The sequence below is a fragment of the Penaeus chinensis genome, chromosome 18 (genome assembly GCF_019202785.1).
Source record: "Penaeus chinensis breed Huanghai No. 1 chromosome 18, ASM1920278v2, whole genome shotgun sequence".
Lineage (NCBI taxonomy): Eukaryota > Metazoa > Arthropoda > Malacostraca > Decapoda > Penaeidae > Penaeus > Penaeus chinensis.
In genome coordinates this window covers 14260100-14285099 of record NC_061836.1, presented here as the reverse complement: position 1 = coordinate 14285099, position 25000 = coordinate 14260100, and the positions used below count along the sequence as shown (strand labels likewise).

At 35.8% G+C, this 25000-nt stretch overlaps 1 protein-coding gene across 1 annotated transcript in view; it reads left to right on the top strand.

Annotated features, from left to right (window-relative positions):
- The first annotated feature begins 5674 nt into the window (after positions 1-5674).
- Positions 5675-25000, top strand: part of LOC125034544 (hepatoma-derived growth factor-related protein 2-like) — a 34989-nt gene continuing 15663 nt past the window's right edge. The window contains exons 1-9 of the mRNA XM_047626418.1: positions 5675-6043; positions 9741-9817; positions 10568-10700; positions 16032-16203; positions 17032-17216; positions 18923-19058; positions 20937-21103; positions 23626-23803; positions 24071-24135. Of these exons, the coding sequence (XP_047482374.1) occupies positions 5966-6043; positions 9741-9817; positions 10568-10700; positions 16032-16203; positions 17032-17216; positions 18923-19058; positions 20937-21103; positions 23626-23803; positions 24071-24135 (1191 nt within the window). The 5' untranslated portion in view covers positions 5675-5965. The remainder of the gene's footprint in view (positions 6044-9740; positions 9818-10567; positions 10701-16031; positions 16204-17031; positions 17217-18922; positions 19059-20936; positions 21104-23625; positions 23804-24070; positions 24136-25000) is intronic.

Genomic DNA, 25000 nt, shown 5'->3' with positions numbered 1-25000 from the left:
ATATATCTGGTCGAGCATTATCTATTTTGTATTTTGCTACTTCATTACTTTTACTTTTTGTTTTTGAATGCATCATTTACTTTATTATTTACTCCGTCTATTTAAATCATTATTGTATTGTGTATTATCATACCAATGCTATTATCTTTATCACCATATATCACTGCATCATCATTATTGTATCACCATCTTATAAGTGCCATTATCTTTATCACATATATCACTGCATCATCATTACTGTATCACTATCTTATCAGTGCCATTATCTTTATCTCTATATCTTATGTTTCGAACTGAATTAGTTTCGTTTGTAAAGGGTGTAAGTGCATGTCATACTAAGGAACGACTGGAATTCGGGAGTAAAGCACTTGAATAAAAGGTAAGGCGTGTGAGTTTGAGGTCTGAACCGTTTTAATCCTTAATCGTCAGTATTAACGATAACAGTATTATTAATAACAGTATCATTCATAACCGCATTATTCGTAATAGCATTATCGAAGATAGTATTACTGATAATAGTATTGCAAATAACTGGTGAACACTGATACTGGTTAATACTCATCCAATTAGTGTGATATCATGAGTTTGACATGATGTCGAGTAATACTTATTGGTCTAATGTCAAGGGTCTTGCTACTTCACGTAAACCTTGAGAGTTTGTTTGACAGCGACGTGTGTGTGTGTGTGTACTCGTACTTTTTCAATTGTGTATTTATTATGTATTAATGTTTATAAATACGTTTGTCTCTGCGCGTGTGTGATTGTGCGTGGAAGAGAAATCCACAACAACAACAGATGGAAAAATATGGTATAGTCCCTGAGACGAGAGTAAAATGTGCGATCTACCTGGAATTTCCTATTTTTTTTCCAGTTCCCGGAAATGTAAGACGTAAGCGAAGAGGGAAGACAAAGGTGTGCGGAAATGATGCAAATTTACCTGTTTATACAGATCAAAAGGACATGAAAAGATGAGGAAACGTAGAAGGAAAAGAAAGAGAGAGAGAGAGAGAGAGAGACGGAGAGAGAGAGAGAGAGAGACGGAGAGAGAGAGAGAGAGAGAGAGAGAGAGAGAGAGAGAGAGAGAGAGAGAGAGAGAGAGAGAGAGAGAGAGAGAGAGAGAGAGAGAGAAGAAAGAGAGAAAGAGAGAGAGAGAGAGAGAGAGAGAGAGAGAGAGAGAGAGAGAGAGAGAGAGAGAGAGCGAGGAAGGGAGAGAGAGAGAGAGAGAGAGAGAGAGAGAGAGAGAGAGAGAGAGAGAGAGAGAGAGAGAGAGAGAGAGAGAGAAAACATACTTACGTTGAACAAGATGCAGTAAAAATAATCGAAATGTTGAATTTCGAATGTTCTAGATGACCCAAGAGGTCTATTCACCTGAATTGCAATCTCGAAACTTTCATCTTTGCATCGTCTTTAAACTGCAACAAGGGAAACCATGCACTAAGCTGAGTGGGTGAGAAGTGATGGTGGCGGTCTGGGGTGTCAGGCAGACCAGGAGAATAGGATATGGTTGAGCTATTTTTCAGAAAGGTTGCAAAAAATGCTCTAATTCATTATGATGAACATGCATACTCAGACACATGTAGACTACCATACAAAGACAGGCATATATTTACTAATAATATATATGTATGTATATGAATATATATATTTATATATATGCATATATGTGTATATAAACATACATATATACATATGTATATATATACATACATATATATGTATATATATTATATATATATACATATACACACAAGTATATTCATACACATACATATAAATACACACATACAAATGTGTGTGTGTGTGTGTGTGTGTGTGTGTGTGTGTGTGTGTGTGTGTGTGTGTGTGTGTGTGTGTGTGTGTGTGTGTGTGTGTGTGTGTGTGTGTATGTATGTGTGTGTGTGTGTGTGTGTGTGTGTCTGTGTGTGTGTGTGTGTGTGTGTGTGTGTGTGTGTGTGTATGTGTGTGTGTGTGTGTGTGTGTGTGTGTGTGTGTGTGTGTGTGTGTGTGTGTGTGTGTGTGTGTGTGTGTGTGTGTGTGTGTGTGTGTGTGTGTGTGTGTGTGTGTGTGTGTGTGTGTGTGTGTGTGTGTGTGTGTGTGATGGATAGATACACATCACGTGAGAATACAAAATCCATATCCTTAACTCTGTGTATAGAGATAAACGGCTGTGAACATAAAAACAACACATGGGATTGAGCGATGGTATAGCGAACGAGCGTCGGCTGCACACTGGTATACTAGTATTGTGTTGCAAGTGGTGTTCATTGTTTTTGCTTTGTATACCGCTAGTTGAGAGAAGTTCAGCAATGAGTGGAGTGCATCACGCTAGTATGTGGCAGGCACTCACTCGCGGAGGAACGTCAAAAGTTGAAAGTAAGAACTAAGAACTAATTTAAGTACTAATTCTGTGTTTAATTAAAGAGTTGTGTGTGTCAGTGGTGTGTGTGTGTGTGTGTGTGTGTGTGTGTGTGTGTGTGTGTGTGTGTGTGTGTGTGTGTGTGTGTGTGTGTGTGTGTGTGTGTGTGTGTGTGTGTGTGTGTGTGTGTGTGTGTGTGTGTGTGTGTGTGTGTGTTCTTACCTAGTTGTTTCAATACAGAAGATGAGCTGAGTTCAGATGGCCCCGTCTGCTATATTTAGATTATCATACAACTTTTTTTAATTGATGCGCATTTTTGGCACACACGACGTTATTTGTAAGACTGTTCCATGTTCCAACAGTTCTGTTTTGGAAATTGAACTTCTTGACATCCTTCTCGACTCTTTTTACTTTCAACTTTTTGCTGTGTCCTTCCGTCCTTCTTGTGTTCGAAATTATAAAGTCATCTTTGTCTAGCTTCACCCTTCCTGTAATATAGTTAAACATCATTATCATGTCACCTTTCTCCCAAAGTAGTAAGACCTATTTTCTGCAGTCTTTCTTCGTAGCTGTGTGTTTGTGTGTGTGTGTGTGTATGTGTGTGTGTGTGTGTGTGTGTGTGTATGTGTGCGTGTGTGTGTGTAAGGCATCTTACAACTTTAAACGGAACAGTGTTGTTTTAATATTGAATCAGCCAGAAGAAATGAGACTAGGAACAGTCTCAACGCAAAAAAGGAATTTGCTCTAGAAATGGATAATGGCCGAAGTAAGCAAGAATAGGAAAGTAATTAGTGATCGTAGCAACAACAGCGATGATGGTATTAATAAGGGTAGTATTGGCAATGAGCAATAGTAATGAAAAACGATTTGTAGTGTTTTTGATGACAATATTGATGGAAAGACTTTTAGTGGTAATATTATTATCAGTTATAACGATGACAGCAATTGTAATGGTACCGATTATTATGAAAACTGTGAATATCACTTATATATTTACAGTAATACTTATACAAGTGATACTTAATAGTATACAGTGACTTTGGTAACAGTAACAATAAACAGTGATAGTGATAGTAGGATGGTGATGATGTTGATGATGGTAATAATGATGATGATGATTATGACGATGATAGTAACAACAACAGTAATAATAATAATACTGATAATGATAATGATAATAATAACTAACAATAATAATGATAATAATAATAATAATAATAGTGATAATGATAATGATAAGAGTAATAATAATAATAATAATAATAATAATGACAATGATAATGATAATGAAAGTGATAATGATAACAATAATAACAATAATCGTTATTTTTATTATTATTACTATTATTATTACCATGATTATTATTATTACTATTGCTATTATTATAATTACCATCACCCTAAGATAGCAACATCAATAAAGATGATAAGAAAGAAAGTTCACATTATACCAATTACTTTCTTTACACTACAAAGTCTTCGAGTGTGTAAACCCATAAGAATTTAACATTAACAAACAAACAAATAAAAAAAAACGAACAAACTTATTCATGAAACGTATCTTCCGCCTTACCAAGAAATCTCTCATATTTTTCGCTATCTCTTGGAAGATCACATTAGATTTTGAAAAGAGCATCTTAGTGGAGGGTACACTGAAGATGCTGAAAGATGGAATAATGCAATGCCGTATTGATATAGATATATAGCAATGTAGAAAAGGTATGAATGAGGATGAATATCTTAACGAGATGTATTTAACCGGTTTCGATTCTATCTTCGTCAGAAATACATGATGTATTTCTGACGAAGATAGAATCGAAACCGGTCAAATACATCTCTTGTATTGTGAAGATATTAATGCTCATTCATACCTTTTCTTCATCTGTCAACATGTGGTTCATATATAATAATCCTCCCTGACCTGGCCTCGAACCTAGGTCATTTCGGGTATGGGACCGCTGTTCATCACCGAGGTTAAAGAGATGAGTGGTTAAGTTGAGGATTAAGTAGGTAATTATAGTCATTAAGTAGATGATTAGGTGATATTGTTACCAAGAAGAAAGGGTGGTTAAATAGATAATGATAGAGAATGGCAATAGATATTCGTCTGGCAGGAATGCATGTGTGACCCATTTCACCCACATCTACGTATACGTGTGCGCCTATTTAATGTTCGTGTGCATATATGCACACACACACACACACACACACACACACACACACACACACACACACACACACACACACACACACACGCACACACACACACACACACACACACACACACACACACACACACACACACACATATGTGCACACACTCACACACACACACACACATATATATGTGTGTGTGTGTGTGTGTGTGTGTGTGTGCAATACATATATATATATATATATATATACATATACACACATATACAAATCCAAGTACATCCACACACACACACACACACACACACACACACACACACACACACACACACACACACACACACACATTTATATATACATATATGCATACATATATGTGCATATGAATATACATATATACACATATACACATATGTGCTTGTGTGTGTGTGTATGTATTATATATGTATGCATGTATATTTGTATGTAAGCTGTAAATATGCATGTATGTATTCATATGCACGACATATTTATATATTTATTTGGTTTTCATGCTTTGAAATATATGTTCATACTAAATGATGATAATCATTTATAGAAATATATTTTACCTCATATAAGGGCAGGGCTGAAATTTTAATAGAAATCTGAATACATTCTAGACGCAAAGTGACGCCGTTGACACCTTGCCGATCCAACTTGTTTGATTTCCCTTCAGCATAATATTACAAATACGCATAAAATCGTTATGTCATTCATTTTGAAGTCTTTAGAATTACAAATCAGTCATTTGGCTGTGCTAAGAACACATAAAAACGTGTTATTGATAACCGTAGAGAATTATACCCTAATTTTAATATCTTGTGATAAGGCAATATTTTGTGTATAAGGTATTCAAAAAATCGTTAAAACGTATATCTTGATTATCCTGTATATATTCTTGTCAAAATTTAGACAAACTGAAATATCTAGAGTTGATTCTGTAAACTTATCACTACATCGAAATTGCAGAAAGACCCACGCACATTCACGTTAAGTATTATCACTTAACCACCAGACCGTACCAGTAGTATGAAAAACATATACAGTAAATTAGACCAACCATGATTATTATACCATAATAGCAACGTACGAACCACCTCCTTATGTATATATAAATGAAATATAGAAAAAAGTTGCGCATCCCGAGCGTCACTTCGCGTACGTTGTTTACCATGATGGCCGCTGGTCCTTCCCGCGAAGTGTGCCGTCACTAACACCGCCTTTTGCAAGCGCACTGAGTCTCGTTGGGCTCTGAAACCCTCCAAGGATCCGCTAGGAGGAGGAAGAGAGAGGATCAGGGCGAAGAGTGGCCCGAGGCGAGGTTTATCAGGCGAGATAGGAGGACATTGAAGGTCTTGGCGCGTGAGGACATCCATAACTATTACGTTGATTTTCTTTTTTTTTGAAAATTTTCTCGATATTCCAACCAAAACAATGCCCAAATCCGACGTTTTCAAGGCCGGTGACCCGATTTTCGCCAAGGTCAAAGGTTACCCGCACTGGCCAGCGAGGGTAAGTGGAGACGTTATTTTGCAAAGGTTAAATATGAGAGGAAATAAGATTCAAAAAGGACTAAAGCGAACCACTGTCGGAGAAAGCCATTTATCCATTTGTCCTTTTCCATTTTACTTGCTCGATTCTTAATCCTAAATGTAAGCCCTAACTGTCAAATGCTGGTCTTCTTCAAATTCTCTAAAGTATTGCTCAAACTTGTGTTGATTTCTGATCTCTTTATTACATAAGTATTTCTCAATACTCATCTCCATAGTATATGTGAACAATTCTTATTTATTATGGCTTTTACAATTCTCTTCCGATATTCTACAGGGTATTTCCTATGTTCAAGGCTGTTTCTTAGCTTGTAGAGAGTTCAAATGATTTGACAGTGTGCTTGAAGGATGGGTCTGAATGGAGATCAAGTATGCTTTTGCCAGAGTGCTTGGAGTATGCTTGGGGAACATATGGTGAAGGTGCCATTGGGGCAGCGTACTGAATTAATCATGTGCATTTTGATGTGCAGTATGATATTTGGCTAATTGTCTGTGCTGTTTATTCTGAAGTCAGGTAGTGAGTTGACATGGTCTGCATTTTATTTGCAATATTGATATATTTTCATTGGTAGTGCTTGTTGTCATTCTTGTACATTGTCTATAATTTTACTGTTTGAGAGATTGCTTAAATCTCAGTAATGTCCCTGAATTTCTTTAGGAGTTGTCAAAAGACAAATGTCAGAGGGAGACAAACGTCAAAGTACTTTTTTACATTGAAGTGAGAATGTTGTTAATATTTTTGTGGCTGAATTACCATTAAACTCAAGATCCCATGATATATATAAGATTAATTGTTTATCCTATTTTGATTTTGGGAAGTTGGATTTAGAGACAAATCAAGTAGTGTGTCTGTAAAAGTGGTGTCACTTTTTTTTTTTTTTTTTAATTATGATGATCAGTTATTGATGTTTAATGCTAGATTTATTAGGGGTAGGTTTAAGATGTAGTGGACACTATTGGTATTTATTATTGGTTAATATTTGCAATATGGATGCACTAAGCTAGGGGAAATTGAAGATGTTATTTTTGTAATTTTTGTCAGTGCAAGAAGTATTCTGCAGACATGAATGGTGACCCCATAAATAAATAAGCATTGCTCACAGTTTCAAGTCCAGTTGGTGGTCCTGAGTGTCACCTCTATCTTGCCATTCATACCAAGGTGAAGGCAATGCTTGTTGGGGGGCAGATCTCCCAGTCAGTCCCCCACAAACAGAGCCTAGTCATGACAACTTTGTTGAATAGATTGTGATGTGGAGTTGGGGACGTTTCTCTGGCGAGTGCGTCCGTACTGTAAAGAATTACCTCATTATTTATTTATATACTTATACTAGTGTATTTATTTCAAAATGCATCACACAAATTACATTTCAAAAGTTAGTATTGAACAAATTCTGGAAAATGTTAATTATGATAACCATGCCATATAAATGCCACTTGACTATTCTCTAATCCCCTCAGCCTCCACACCCATTGGTGTTCTAACAAAGACCAACAAAGCTTTATTATAGATACTGTAGTAAAATAAAGTGTGAATTTTTATGATACAGATGCACTAAGCTAGGGCAAATTGAAGATGATATTCTAGTAGAGGGAAAAAGTTGCAAACATCAATAGGAGAAATAATCTGCAGGCTCATACCCGAAACCCATTCAGTGCCCTGGAGTTTCAGCTCTATTTTGCTGTGCATTCAGGGTGGTCTTGGGGCGGAGCTGGCGTCAACCTTCCCCTCGGGCAGTGCCCAAAGGGCACACCCAGTCATGGCATTTTAGATTGTTGAATAAATTTTGTGACATGGCATTGGAATCTTAATTTCTGGTGAGTGTGTCCATACTGTAAAGAATACCAAGTAAAGCTTGTAGACTTTGGGGATTTATGGGGGAATTGAAAAATTCATTCAAGTTTCATCTTGGTAGAATGTATTTATGATAGGTGTTTGTTGGCTTTTGCTAAAGTGTATAAATCAACTTCACCTTTCTTTTTTGAAATGTGTCTACACATAGATGGCTCCACAAGTTCTTTTTGCTAATGATGGTGCTGTTTTTAATATAAACATTACTATTATTATAATGTCATTATCATTACTAATATCAGTATCAGACATAAGAGAATATTTCTAAAAATCATGAAAAAGGATAAACAGGAGAGACAGGTAAAGAATAAAGATCTGTTAGTCCAGGCTTTCTTTTGCTTAATCCAGTGGCTCTAGGTGGCACTTATGTCATGCCATGCCAAGATTGGTTGTCTTGTCAGGAAATGTATGTCATCTCCCAATATCTCAGACCAGTCACAATGTAAAACCCTGTTATCGTGGAGACTGGTGGCAGAATCCTTTATTGGTAGTTAGGCAAAAGATGCTACTAAAGCCCTTTTTCTAATCAAATCAGTATCAAGGCCTTTATTAGTGTGTATGAGAAAAATTGTGCCAATTCTTTAGACAGGTTGCATGCTGCCATGTTTACATATTCACTATAGTTTATTTATCAGTGTTTTAACTTGTTTGTTTCTTTTATAAAAGGGGATATGTTCTTATGTATAGTGCCAGTAACAGCATCATTAAGATTTAAGTGGCCTACTATTATCATTCATTGATAAATATTGTCTTCAAAAAAATGTGTTTAAAGAAACCAAAATTTGAACATTTTATATATTATGTTTACAAACAATTGTCATATTTGGTTGAACTTCAAAAAGTGTCTGCAAGAGACAAACGTTGCATGTCAGGGAGCTTTATCACTATGCTCAAGAATTGAATATGGTATTTTCTTTTATCCACTTTTTCTATTATCTAAAGTAGAATTCTTAGCTTACTTTTTAAAGGCTTGTTATGAGAAATTCCTCTCGTCCCCCCCCCCCCTACCTCAAACCCCCTGATTCTTGATGGGATCCCCTGAGATTATTGGCTGGTGTTTGAAATTATTTGTGCTCTCAAAAATAAGAAGGGATGGGAGAAAAATAAAGGAAGATAAAGAAAATCCATTGCCTCTAGATTTACCAGTTTTATTACAAATTTTTTGTATGAACTTTCTTGGCTCTTACTTATAACCTTGATGATGCAAAGTTTTTTAAGTATAAGAAGGTAATGAAATATCCTGGAATGAGATCTAGATTTTTTACATTCGGGAGATTGAATTGAAGGGATGGTAGATAATGTTATTAGTATTGTAAATTGTATTTTTTTGGAGAGTCTTAATAAATGATTTCTCTGACAGTGGCCAGTTCTAGAATGATAAGGTTGTGTATAATTATTCAGGATGGGACTTGAACTAGTTCCTTATTTTGTTTATTTAATAGTAAATTGTTTACTGTAAGTTTAATCTTATTAGTAAATATATGTTGGAGGTTTGTTGACCATTGCTGTAGTGGGAAGTACAGAGGTTAGGCATCACTAAGCACATATTCATGGACTACATGTAATAATCGATTAGGGACTTACCTAATCAAAGTGATTCATTTATACATTACATACATCATGACCATTGCATTAGTCTTGCTCTGTCTTCACAGTCCTGTTCTGAATGATTACCAAAATTGATAATGAAGTTGTTTATATTAGCTATTTATCATTATATTTAGGAAAGCTGAATACATACTAAAAATATATGGTTAATTTGTGAATTCAGATTATAGAAAGTATTAATTTGTTATTATTTTTCCCACAGATTGAACCCTATGAAGAAGATCCATCTGGCAAACCATTAAAAAAGTATCCAGTCCTGTTTTATGGGACTTATGAGACGTAAGTAACCCAGACAACCATTATGGTGAAAGTAGCCCTGAAATTTCACCTTTAAAGGATCCAGTCCTCTGAAATTTTGCATGAAATTCAGCTCATTAAAAAATGGCATCAGGAAAGTATTGCTGTCAAAACATATATGAGCTAAGAGCAAATTGTGTCTTGCCGACAGACTTTCGGTTAGATAAGAAAGGCTGTGCGATTAACACAAACACTTTTATTTTTAATCTAAATTTAACACCATTGGTATTTCTTGTGATGACAGCATGTGAATGAATTATTTTTGTATACCTATTTGTTTGTTTGTTTTTTAGCATTTTACTAAGGAGTAAATGTATTAGACAAGTTACTGTGTCTATTCAGTCAAATATTTAAGGACTGTGGACTGTGATACAGTAAGGGGTAATTCTTGATACTCTTATTATATTTGCTTTGTCAGATCTTACTAGCATGGTAGTGCTAGTGAAAAAAATGTGTCTTCATGTGAGTCACTGAATATGGTGATAGATTTTTATACTGTTAATCAACATTGTAAAAAGTCTGAATGAGAAAGAATATCTTCACAATGCTAGTGATCTATTTTACTGGTTTTGACCATATCTTCATCAGAGATACATCTCTTGTGCTGTAGAGATATTCATTCTCCTTCTATCTTTGTTGCAGTGAAGACTGTTCATTAGTTAATCAAGGCATGTTAATCAAGATTGATACTATAAGGGTTCTTTTACACTATATCCCAAAATTTGATTTCAGAGCTTTGCTGAAACCAGATGACCTATTCCCTTACTCGACCCACGTAGAGAGGTTCGGGAAACCACAGAAGAGGAAGGGTTTCAATGAAGGCCTGTGGCAGATAATTAATAATCCAAGTCTAGACCCAAGCATAGTAAGTTTCACATGATACAGAAGTCAGTTTGAGACATTTCTTGGTAAGCCTGCCTGTTGGTTATGGATGGCATGGCAGGCATGTCCACCGTAATTTTAGTTTATTAACCCCAACAATCCAGATGATGTGACCACCATGTCATGAAAAAAATTGGGTCGAGAGACAAGTGACGTGAACTTTCTGTCCTGCGTAAAATTTGGCTGTGAGTGGGGGTGACACACTTGCTGTTTTAAATGGGAAGAACTCGCCACTAGTGCACAAAGCTCTAGGAAAGTGATTAGACTAATTTGGTATTTAGGAAGAGGCTTTTGCTCCATTCCCATTCATAAACCAGTGTGTGAGCTATAACTGAAAGGATGCCATGCTCAGGACCTATTCCTGGTTATTGTGAGTATTGGTGCTGGTTGGATTTTAGAATAAAAAGGTTAATGCCAATATTCATGGCATCTTTTACAGTTTTTATTAGTAGTATATTAACCATTTAGATCTGGGTGCGTTATTGATTGCACATATCTCAAAATCTGAACTATGGATATGCAGCTTAGGTTTCAGCTTCTCCCAACATTCTCCAGCTTCTAAACCCTATGCACAATGAAGCACTGAAAATATGTACTGGTGCTTTTTGTTCATCACCAAGTGTTATCTTTATATACAGAAAGTGGAGAACTACCCTTCGACTTTCACAGTGATTTCATGAATCTTATCTGTCATAATAGAATTCAGAGAAATCTTGAATCTCCCACATGCAGAGCAGTGTTTGACCCCAGGGCAGACACAGTCTTTTGCTGGGAGAATTAGAAATCATATTATGCACCTCAACCTAAATCTAAGTAGGGTCCTACCAATTGGCAGCCCTCAAATCCTGCCACGGTAAAATGAGGTAAAGCTGGATTTTATAGCAGTAGAAAATAAAAGAAATATTGAAATAGAAATAAAGCAGAAGTTTCTAGAACACTCCAATAAATATAGAACCTCAATAGAAATATATGCAGTCAAAATTATAAGAAACATTGAAAATCAACAGTTTGAAGCTACTGAAAGTTTAAGCTCCTTCCGCCCAGTAGTAAGAGAAATCCAGGACTGGCTAACATGGTTTCATCATGGAAATAGATCATCCTGTGCTGGGTACCAGCCCATGTTGGCATCTCTGGAAATGAGCTAGTAGGTAAAAAGGCCAAAGCTGTTGCTTCCCTTCCCACTGCCTTTGATTTCCCTCTCCCACACTCAGACCTGAAGCCCCAGATCAGATAAACTTTAAAACAGAAGTGGAGAAACCAGTTGAAAAATACAACCTCGTATAAGCTGATAACTATTAAAAAAGATCTTGGTATCTGGATCACAAGTTCCAATGTGAATAGAAAAGTAGTAGTAGTGCTAACAAGAATAAGAATAGGGCACATATTTTAACAAAGGACGGCTAATGTCTGGATTCCCCTGTGCTATTTGCCAAAGGTGCCAGGAACCACTGAACATAATCCATATTATAAAAAACTGTAATATCTATGAGGAACCACGGAATAGATATTTACAAAGACCATTAGTTTAAAAAATATTTTGAGAGATGATTATGATTGTGTTCAAAATCTTTTAACCTCTTACAGCTGGGCACACCTATAACTGTCATGATAAAACAACTCATCCTGATGGGTACAGCTACACATAGTGGACTCCCCGGCCAAATGGCTAGATGGTTGTGAAAAATCACTGGAATGAGTGCCACCCAGAGATTTCTGGTACTGTCATTGTTGGGTTAAAGTCCCTAATAGAAACTGATATATTTTATGAAATATAAAGAATACATAGAATATGTGTTAGTTTTAAAGTTTTGGTCATTTCAGATACAAAAAAAATTGAATATGCCATTTATGACTTTTAAGTGGTGATGAGAGAAATTTTTCAATGAATAAATAAATAATAAATCCAACATCCGGGTATTAGACTTATTTGAGTGACAACTTTCTTGGTTGTTTGGCTAGACTCCTTGCCTCCCATTTGCTATGTTGTTATTTCTTTTTTGCATAAGTGTTTTAGTATTTTCTAAGGTATAAGTAATAGTTTTTCTTGCATAATAAGTAGCATTTTGTTAATTGTGTCAATTAAAAAATATTTTCATATTCATTTTCCTGTAATACACCCAGTGCTTCTGTTTGTAGCAGGCAGGAATAAAATCCTGATCATGGAAATGGTGCTCTCTCTTGTTGGAGCTTTTCCAGCCATGGTGCATGGATGGTATATTCCACCCTCATTTACTGGTGGAAATAATGCAAAAGCCCAACCCAAATGTCCACTAAGTCTAATTTACCTCCAAGGTCTTTATGCACTTTATGCAAATCATTCCCTGTCACCTTGGTCTTCAGCTGAATTTTACATGACACATTTCTGTTACCCAAGCCCTCAGCCAAACTTTTCCATTACAGCATATTCTTGTCACCTTGCCTTCAGCCAAGTTTTTTCATGGCATGATGGTTATGTCTCTAGTTCCAGTGGATTAACCTGTATCTGCTGGGCCATGCTTATAGCCATCATAACAAACAGATTCATCATGCTGGGTAAGGCTATAGGTGGCCTGAGGTACTAGAGCGAGTCGAGTGGAAAGTTCCGCTTCATGTAGTGGACTCCCAGGCCAAACACTTTTGCCAGAAGTCACCAGAGTCAGCGATGCTGAGAGATTAAAGGCATTGAGGGGTTAATAACATTTGGAAAGAAAAATCAAGGAATGTAGAAATCAATTATGGTTACTAGGGCCTACTTATTGACTTTGGGGAGCCATCTGTGAGCAAGAAAATTCACATTGCATAAATTTATGATTGATAGTTTAAAGATTTTGTGAATGGGATGGAAAAGATTTATGAAATATTTTATGCATGTTGGTACATGAAAGGAGAAAACACACTACTGTGTTGATACTATGGTATAAAAACCCACACTGTAAAACTAGATTTGATTGAAAATGAGACTACAGTTTCGGAATCCACCTGGATTCCATCTTCAGGTCTCATTTTCAATTAAATCTAGTTTTACAGTGTGGGTTTTTATACCATGTTGGTACATATAAGATCTAATATCAAATATAAATGGATATTCCTGAGGGGGGCATCAGCGGGGATTATTTAGAATAAGGTATCCTGTAGTATTTATACGTGCATGTGGAAACTCATTTTGATTGCTATATCAAATCTCTGGTTATTTCTTGAAGTAAGAGATTCGTATGCATAATGGAGCCTTTGCTTGCTCAAGATATGTATATACTAGGCATTTGATAATGATTTAGGAACTGCAGCCTTCAGAAGTAGGCTGAAGTCAATTTTGTCTTTTAACCCAATGGTGACGGGTCACGCCTATAGGCGTCATAACAATACGCTCGAAATATGGCATGCGGCTGTCCGCCGTGGTGGCGCGCCAAAGCGCCCCGAGGCAATGATTCGGCTTGATGTACCGAATTTATGCGCTCAAAGTCGGCGCGTTGCCGTGGTTCGCCAGAACGTAGAGTTTTTTTTAGTTTTCTATACCCGTCGCCAATGGGCAACTAGACATTTGTATATGCTGCATCTAAACCTGTAAAGGGTGGAAAATTATATATTTCCTGTTTCTGATTTGTCCCTCAAATGGCTAACAGCATGTGGTGCCCAGGGTGTGAAGTTCTGTAGGTATTGGGTTAACATCATAAATTATGTAATTTTGTCTCATAATCTGATTTTTTTTTTTTTTTATCAGTATTATTATCTTTAATTCCATAGGTGCTGGCTGTATGCATTATCTACTGTTTTGTGTCATCAGTTTTGTATACACATATATGGTGCCTAAGTAGCTTAGTTACCAAGATGTAAATTACTAAGCCTACCTGATCTCCCCAGCTTAACCTATTCCTTGAATTATTTGGAAATAAAGTTTTATTTCCATTCTATTATTATTGTTATTAACCCATTCGTGGCCGGCTTGTCACGTATCTGTGCCATGCCCACTGTAAGTTTAGTTGTTTAATTGTTTTTACACATAGATGGCTAAACTTCTACTAAGTCACCAATGAGCCAGTTAGGAGTACTGCCTGTCTTGCCCGTTTACCCTTTTCTTTGATTTACGAACCTATTTTACGTTACATTATTTTGCTGTTACTATTGTTTATAACATTATAGTAATTATAATGTTTATAATAAAAATAACACCATTGATATTCATAGCACTATTGAAAAATATATTTTCCCGCCAATTTAAGGAAAGGTGAAATCAGGCAAGGCAGAGCCATCTATGTGTAGAGACATTTCACAAAAAATATAAAAAATGAGCACAGCATTTTCCCCATTTTTTGTTCATTTTCCCCATCGTGAATGGGTTAATGACGATAATAACAATAGTAATAAGAACAAAAACTTACTTTAATAAAAGAGATAGGATAAAGAGGTGAGATCAGATAAGCTTAGTTATTAAATGACTCCTTAATTGTTATCCCATTATATCCAAGTGCCATGACTATCATGTCATGATAATATTTGGCATTAGGGCTGGATGACAAGGGAATGTGCTGTCATGGATGAATTTGTTTGAGGGCCTGGGTGATGGGAAATGACTCACCATGTATGCACTTAGCTCTTGGAGGAAAATTAGACTCAGTAGGCATTTAGTAAGGGTCTCTTGCTTTATTTCCACCAGTAAATGAGGGTGGAATGTACCATTTGTAAGCCATGGCTGGAAGGGCACGGGCATGAGAGAGAGCACCATTTCCATGCTCATGATCTTATTCCTGGCCACCATGACTGGCTGCATAGAGTGTGTTACAGAAGATTGCAAATGAAAATATTAAAAGATAACACGAATAACAGAATGTAACATTTTATCATTGTAATTGCACAGAGTTGTAAATTGCCTAGAGAGAACATAGTCTGTAGAAAAACAGTCTATTACCATCTTGATACAGCATATCTAATAACAAATAGAGACCTTGGCAAGTGGCAGGTAAGCAAAATATACTTATTCATAAAAAGAAATGATAACATTGCAAAGTGTTTGTGTGGGCAACGTGGCACCCAGATCTAATGGTTTAAGCACTCCTGGATACATAGATATGTAAACAAATTATTTAAGTACATGTTTAAATACAGAACAGGTATTGATAGGTTAGTTTTGTATGATTTTGTTTATTTTCCCCTTTTTTCTTATACAGGACTTTATTTTTTACTTCCCAATTAAAAAAAAAAATTGTTTCTTCCTTGCAAAGTTCATTCCTTTTAAGGAAATGAATTTGATAATAGTGTAAGTTTGAAGTAATAGTAATAAAAAGTGCATTATGGGGTAATTCCAGCAACAACTCTTAAAATAACTGCTCTATCTTCACAGCCTATACCACCAGACGTGTCCTCAGCCTCTCTCCCTGGTACCCCGAAAACTCCTGCAGCCAAGCCCGGCAGAAAGTCCCTGAGCTCCACACCAGTAGTGACGACAGATGTCAAGTCTGAAGAGTCTGATGAGGACGTAGGAGATTTAGTTATCGATGAGTCTGCAGGGAAAGGTATGAATGGGGACAATTTTTTTGGTAGATAGAAAATCTTGGAAATTATCTTCCTTTTGTCTTTCCTCATCTTCAAGAAAGTGTGGAATGAGTTTAAGGATAAGGATTTTATCCTGCAAAATAATGTGTAGAATACAATAGTCAGTGGATTTAATTTCTCATTATAGGCCTAAGATAATTTTGCAAAATTGTTCACTTTAACCCCTTGTTCACGGGTGGCATCTATTATGATTCCAAGGCAGCGTACTGCCAATGACACGAGTAGCATCCCCACAGATGTGGCCCATACAGGTATACCTGTTTGGCAGGCCAAAAAAAAAAACATACATTGGGTTAAGGAACTGTGTCCAACTTCATGGGAGTAATGGTTTAAATATTGCATGTATTAGAGGAAGATGCGTAAGTCTGTTATTTTGATATTTATAAAAAGACCTCTTTGTAATTTTTTTCTTTTATATTTTAAATAGCATGTTTTTGCAAATATTTGGAAGTTAAGTATATGATTATTTGTCAAGTTTGATCTTAATTTATGGATTTTCATATTGAAAATGTAAACTGTAAAGAAATGAGAATGACACGTTATACGACACATCTTTTGTCGTTAAGCATATAAAAAGAGAAAGGATTTAAGTATGAAGCAGTGTAATACCAAGTGTATACTTAGTCTTCACAGAACAATATTATTAAATCTTCCCATATTTCATGTTAGAATCTTATAAGGATTTTATCCGAAATAGTTAGAAAAGAAAAGAAATATAGTTGAAAGTTGAAATGAGCCAGGAAAGTAAATTAGAATGAAAAACTGATCAGTTGATATTTCATTTTTAGGTGCAAAACCTGGAAGAAAAAGAAAAAGGCAGGATTCCGACATAGCCTCAGAGACACCAGCCAAGAAAGCTGCGTCTTCTGATGTTAAGAAAACGCCCAAAGAAACTCCAAAGCAAACTCCAAAAGAAAATATTAAACAGTCAAAACTTATAGCTAAAGAAACTCCAAAAGAAACTCCAAAGCAGGTATGTGCGATGACTGCATTTGATTTTCATGTAGTTACGGGTAAGAGAAATAGATCTCAAATAAGTAGCTATGTTGAGTTTTATTTATATTTGAATAGATAAATAAATAGATAATGAATAGATTAGATAGATTAGTAAATTAATAAATAAATAGATTCGTATATAGATTGATAAGTGTTTCTCTATATTCATTGATGCATTTAATTTATTTATTTATTTATTTATTTATTTATTTATTTATTTATTTATTTATTTATTTATTTATTTATTTATTTATTTATTTATTTATTTATTTATTTATTTATTTATTTATTTATTTATTTATTTGTGTACTTGGTTATTTATTTTTTTAATTTTACATATGTTTCACATATTAAGTATGTTTTAGTGTTATTTTGTTCATATTTATAAAACTCCCAATGCCTGTTAATGATTTTAATATATACATATTTACAAAACTATGATTTACTGTTCTGCAGCTTTATTGAAGGGCTCCAGGGGTTTATTTTTTGTTAAGCCATGGAAAGAACATCAAACATTAGTTTTGCTTTAGTTTATATACAACCATCCAGTGGTGCTATGACAAGACTAAGCATTGTGGTAGAGTAGTATTTAACCCATTGGATCCGGTTGCATCATGCCAATCACATAAAAAATCCAGGCATTAGGCTTATGTGAGCGGCTGCTGTGCCAGGTGGCAGCATGTAGGCTGGGTGCACATGAACACGAGACTCTGTGCCTCCTATCTGCAAAGTTATTTACCCTTTTTACGTAAAAGCAATTTCAGCTTTTTGGCCATTTTCCAATTTCCATGAAACTATGTAACACTGTTATTTGTGTAATTTCTAGAAAAAAAAATTCATAATATTCAATTTTCTGTGATACAATCTGCATTGCCAGTCATGGCACCAGGAATATGATGCTGAGCATGGAAGTGACATCCTCAATAGAGCTGGCTCTCTTCCAGTCATGGGTCACAGACATTACACTCCACACTTATACACTGATGGGAATAATGCAGAATCCCACTTGTGGTGAGTCTTTTCCATCACCTCAGACTTCAACCGAAATGCTCATGACGGCAAGTTTGCGTCACCCGGCCTACAGCTAAATTTTCCCGTGACAAAATGGTCATGTTATCCACCCTTTGAGCCTGATTCCCTATGATAAATTTTGTAATTGTGAACTAATTTGAAGTTCCACATTTATTTAGGACAGAAGAACTGAAAAATGAATTCGATGAGTTTACCCAGTTGCTACTATTGCAGTTATTCTTGGTTATGAGTAATAAAAAAGGTTCTATATTATGGATTTTTGAAAGCTTGGATGAAATATGGATAGAAGCATCAAAGAGCATTAGTATATAGTTATCTCAAATCAGTATCATAGGATATTTATGCCTCACTTAGTGTTATATGATAAATTAATTATACTTTAATTTGGTATAGGAATGTGTTATTATATGAGATCTATAATCCCCAGTCTCATGATATTCAATGGAATTAAGCTAAAATGTACTAAAATTGTTTCTGAATTGGAAATCTGGGTAACTCACTTGAATACAAAAACAAGCAAAAAAAATGAAAGTTGAAGATTATGATTTATTTTCTTGTGATAATCTGATAGGATGATGATAAAGAATAAAAGGATTAGATATGTAGATTTTTTTACAGCCAGATAGGTAATTTAAATTATTTGTTTTACAGCAATCTGGAGAATCATTGGAACCCCAAGTTAGTCGAAGTGGGAGGCTAATAAAGCCTAAAAAGTTCTTAGACGAAGGTGAAGATGCTTCCCGCCCACCATCAGCTGCAGCAGGCACACCTTCCACTCCAGTTCCAGGTAGGATGCAAGTCATATTTTTGTGACTTGTTTTTGTGAATGATTAGATGATCTGAGGGATTCAGAGAAGTGGAAATGTAGGCTGAACCTCACAAGCCAGTGGTCTCATCTTTGGCTTTTTTTAAAGTAATTTGAATCTGGTGGATAATGGATTGCATAGCTATCACTTACCCAGCTGTTGCACGAGTACTATTATTTTTTATGTCTGCCCCAACTTAACCCGATTCAGACGGGTCACTTGTACTGGCATCATAACAAACCATTTGGCATATAAAGTACACCTGTACATTCGGCAACACACCAGAGTGTGTGGAGCAGGAAGTTTGCTTGATGTGGTGGACTCCCGCACCATTGTCTGGCTGTTGCCAGAAATCACCAGAGTTTATCACGCTCAGGGATTTGCTTAGGAAATGAGGCTAAAAAGGGATCTCAGGCATACTTTGAACCCCTTCCCGACGGGTCACGTCTCTGGACGACATAAGAAACTGCTCGAAATGTGGCGTGCGGTTGTATGCCGCGGCGCCACGCCAAAGCGCTCCGAGGTGGTGATTTGGCTTGATGTACTAAACTCCCGCGTTCAAAGTCGGCCCATTGCCGTGGATCGCCAGAGCGTAGAGTTTTTTTTTAGTTTTGTACACCTGTCACCAAGGGGTTAAGGGGTTATATCTCTTCAGTCACCATAATCAGAGCCAAGCATGAGAGCAATTTAATACACACAGTTTAGAATAGATTTGACATGAATACTTGCTGCCTTGCATTTAGGCCTGTGATTTGATGTTGTCATTGATGACTGGTGAAGAAAACTAAAAAAAAAACTATGCTCTGGAGATCAATGGCAATCCGCTGACTTTGAGCACGGGAATTCGGTACATCAAGCTGGATTACAGGCTCATAGTGCTTGTTAACTGATAGAAATAATGCAAAAGCCCATTTCTTAAATGCCAAATAAGTCTAATTACCCAAGAGGTTTGTGGTGAGTCTTTCCTGTCACCCCAGCCTTCAGCCAAAACATTCGTGACATAATCATGTCCAGATCAAAGGGGTTAAGAAAAAGGATTAGCAAATGGTTCTCTAAATAGGTGATGTTTCTTACAAGGTGAATAGTATTTACAAGTCTTTTGTCTATGAAGAATTGCTCTCAAAGAGTTGTAGTTTGGAAACCAAAATTGATTATACCAAAATAAATGGAAAATCTAACTTAGTTTAACCCCTTGATGACGGGTGAATAAAACTAAAATAAAAAATATGCTCTGGAAATCAATGGCAACACGCTGACTTTGAGCGCGGGAGTTCAGTACATTAAGCCGAATCACTGGCTCAGAGTGCTTTGGCGGGCTGCTGCAGTGTACGGCCGCATGCTACAGATCAAGTGGTTTGTTTTGATGCCTCACAGCGTGACCCGTCGGGAAGGGGTTAAATGTAAGTTTAGAAAGGTTTATGTTGTAAGTTTTCTAGGTTTTTAACCTTTGTAAACATTATTCTAGTTTTAGCTTTCTGTCACATGTTTTCTTGAACAGTAAATAATGCTCAGCTTGATTTCTTAAGAAATATGATTGATAGTATGCCTCTGTAGTATTGGTGGTCATGTTAGTTTTCATTTAATGGTTAGTTTTATAAGAGATTCATCTCCTGTGGATGTAGTGGAGCATTTATATCTGGAGATGAAAGTGTACAGAACAAATTATAGTATTTGCTTATTACTGTCAGAAACTTCTGAAATGGTTTTTCCTTTTTGGAAAATTTGGCCTATTTGAGTGGCTGCACTTAGATAAGTTATTTTGTGAAAAAATAGATTATTTATACATACTTTTATCTATAATATAAGCAAATTATGCAAAAGAATATGTAACCTTTATTTGATGGTACACATTGTTACAGTTACAGAAGCTGCAAGTACCCCATCAATTACCAAAACTAGCAATGCAGTCAAAAGTACCCCCAGTGCACCTATCACCACACCAAGAAAAAGACTCTCCCTCTCCGGGTCAGAGGAAGCTGCGCCAGCAGAGTCACCTGCAGTGCCAGAAGAAATGCCCACCCCAACAGTAAGTTAGAGTTTTAGTTATTTACTTTATTTTTGTCCTAGGCTTGCATCATCAGTTTTTTTTTTTTATTTGAAAAAAAAAAAAGACTGTTCAATTTGTGTAAGATTCAGGTTATACAAATTTATGATTGTGGAAAGACACAACATTATTTAAAAAAAAAATAATTTACATTAAGCTTGAAAGAATGGCTTATTTTGGACCTTGTTGAGGAACAATATAAGCTCATACCTACCTATCTTTATGAAAATCCAAAGGGAATCTTACTCAACAGAATTACTTTTTTACCATTTAGCCACATTTCGAGCGGTTTGTTTTCTCGCATATAGGCGTGACCCGTTGGGAAGGGGTTAAAGAAAGCATGCAAATAAAGATTTATTTAGTGAATTATGTTCTATTTTGAATCAATTCTTGTAATCATTTTTTAAATATTTAGTACAGGTTATATTTTTCCTAACCAGGTGCAAAATGTATCTTTTCCAAACAGGTTAATTATTTGTGTGTACACTGCATGTACTTATTTTACATTTTAATTTTTTTTTTTTTTTTTCATAATTTTTATTTGATATCTCGTGTTTTATTTTCTATTGTATGTTTTATATTTTGTTTCATTTTTGATGTTTTACTATGTACCATGTTTGTTTGTTTTTTGTTTATATTTGTTTATGTATATATTTTATTTATATTTATTTTTATATTTTATTTTTTGTCTTGTTTTGTGTTTTCGTTTTTTATTTTTTTGTTTTGATTCTGTGTATGTGTATGTTCATGTTTATATAGATTTACTTATTTATACAAATTTATATTGTTACATTTATATATCCCCTTCCTGACGGGTCATGCCGTGAGGTGTCAAAACAAACCGCTTGATCTGTTTGTTTATGAGCTGGTGATCCAGATTGATGTACCGAACTCCCGTGCTCAAAGTTGGCGTGTTACCGTTGATCTCCAGAGCGTAGAGTTTTTTTTTTAGTTTTCTTTATCCGTCATCAAGGGGATATCTAGTTACATTTATATATATTTATACATTTATATTTATAGTTACTTACATTTATAGTTAACCCAATGGCGACGGGTCACGGCTATCGCCGTCATAACAATACGCACGATGTGCGGCGTGCGGCTGTCCGCAGCGGCGCCGCGCCAAAACGCCCCGAGGCAATGATTCGGCTTGATGGACCGATATCACGCGCTCGGAGTCGGCGCGCTGCCGCCGGTCGCCAGAGCGTAGAGTTTTTTTTAATTTGCTATACCCGGCGCCATTGGGTTAAATTTGCATTTATATATATTATTATTTATAGTTACATTTGTATTTGTGTTTATTTAATTTGTCTATTTTATTTATTTTATTTACATATGTTTAAAAAGATACTTAATCTGATATTTTACCCATGACATAATAATGTGATTTTAGGAAGTGGTAATGGTTGAAAGGTGGAGTTTAGTTAACTATTGCAGAGAGGTGTTATTTTTGCATAGGATTTGCTCAAACTGATCCTTTTTTGTATTAGGTATAATAAAAAATAATAATAGATTAATGAATTTGTTGATAAGATAAATGCTAGGAAAGTTGTCATATGAATTTATTGATAAGATAAATGCTAGGAAAGTTGACATGCTCCTGATCAGGCTGTAGTTTTTGATTGATAATGATGAGAAGCGGTCTCCTTTTATTTTCAAAGTCAGTGGTTGCTAAATACCTTCCCCGTTTGTGGTTTTGATCCTGTGCGTATATTTTAGCTGTCCAATATTATGTATATTTTTGAGTTCATACGTTGACAATTTTTCAGTTGCTTTAGATCCAACATGGTATCACTTTTATCTTTGTTTTGTTTGTTTATAGTTTATACAGTCAAATCAGTTATGGACAGTGAACATTGATAATAGCATTTACAAAAAAATTTCCTACAATATGTATGATAATCTTATAGTAGTGGTGTTGTGGTTAATCCGACCCAGATGTGTCACGTGTACCGGCGTCAAAACAAACTGCTTGGTCTGTGGGGTACGCCTGTATGTGCGGTGAAGTGCCAGAGTGCGTGGAGTGGAGTGTTTGGCTTGGATGTTGCGGACTCCTGCTGTTGCCAGAAATAAAGTTTATCACGCTCAGGGATTTCTGTTCACCCAGGATGATGGATTAACCTCTCAGTGACAGGTATTAGAAATCTCTCAGTGTCATAGACTGGTGATTACTGGCAAAGTCCAGCCAATGGGCACAGGAGTCCGCTACATGTAGCAGAACTTCCTGCTCGATGCCATACCTCACAGACCAAGTGGTTTGACATGATGGCTATACATGTAACCTGGCAGTCTGTTTACTATAAACCTTAAAACATTTACAATTAAAACACTGAAAAAGTGTAATTTCTTCTAAAGGCATTTGGTGGAATAGATGGTATTCATGATAATCGCCTTCTTGTAAATTTGGATTGTCAGCTGTGTCACCAGCCACCCTCTATGCTAGAATTGACCTTTTCATCTTTTGTTCTGTTTAATCCCCCCCTTTTCCTTAACTATCACAACAGGGCCCACCACCAAAGAAGAGAGGGCGTCCTCCAAAGAATAGAGACATAGACAACTCGCCCAAGAAAGCGCCAGCTGCAGCACCTCCATCCGAGTCTCCTGCCCAAGAAACTACCTCAAAGATGTCATCGCCGCCCACTAAGGCTCTGGCTGATGTCAAACAAGAGAAGAAGTCTCCTAGTAAGTGTCAAAATCAGAAGTTGAAGTTAATAGTTAATGAGTAGATAGATTGAATTTAAATAGTTTATACCAGATAAGGATAGGGACTGATTTTATATTCAGTGTTCAGTTTTTTAGTTGTCATGTACTTAATTTTAGTTGCATATTGAAGTTCAGATTTAAATTAATTTTGGTTGTAATCTAGTTGAAGTACAAATTAGCACAAGAATTATAGGTTGAGGCTGTATGCATTGTTTTTCCCTATTAATTTTTGTCTTTTTCTTTCAGTAAAAGAGTCACGTAGTTCAAAGAAATCTCAGTTGAAGCAAAATGAAATAGAACTTCCCAAAGAGGTAAGTTGAATATTACTAGTCCAGTAATTCTGTAATGATTTAGACTGGTATTCTATATATAAAAAGAATACATTACTGCATGAGTGTGAACCATACTGACATACTTTCTTTGTCAAGAATGGTTTCTGATTTTATTAATCTGTAGAAGGTTACCAAATGTACTTAATTTAAAGTACTGTATCCTTTTTCCCTTTGATGATGCTGATAAAACATTTTATAATCTTGCTTAGAAATTAACACTCAGATTTATGTGGATGAAATATTTTATTTTTTCCTCCAATATCCATTTATCTTATCCCTCTGTAGTGAAGAGAACTGTCTCTTGAAATTTTTCATCAATATATAAGTATTGGTAATTAGTTTTGTGGTTCTGCTAGTGAAGATGTTGAAAGTTCAAAACCGTGTGGGACGTGTAATCATAGTTGCTGGGTAGGTAGTCAGCCATGCCACTGATAAAGTCTTGGTTTGTGACTGTGATACAGATATATGGTGACAAGGCCTCAGTGCTGATTTTCGATCTAAATATCCACAAAAGGATCTAGCCAACATGGTGCATAGTCTATCTATTGTTGAATGGATGGGAGGTAGCCTTGGCTAAATCATAAATGTGTGCCAGTGCCATCTTGTGTGGTTGGTTTCTTGGAAGAACTTTTTGAGTTTCCTTTTATGATTATATTAATTAATGGTCAGATTGTCATTTTTGTTTTTTAATTCATGCATAACAATCTTGATTACAATGTGAAGCAGCCTTGGATAAATTTACTTTGTGTACCATCTTGTGTGATTTGTTTTTGGAAAGAGTTTCCATATATATTGAAATGTCTCTGTACATAGATGGCTCTGCTAGTGCTTAGCCACAAAGGAT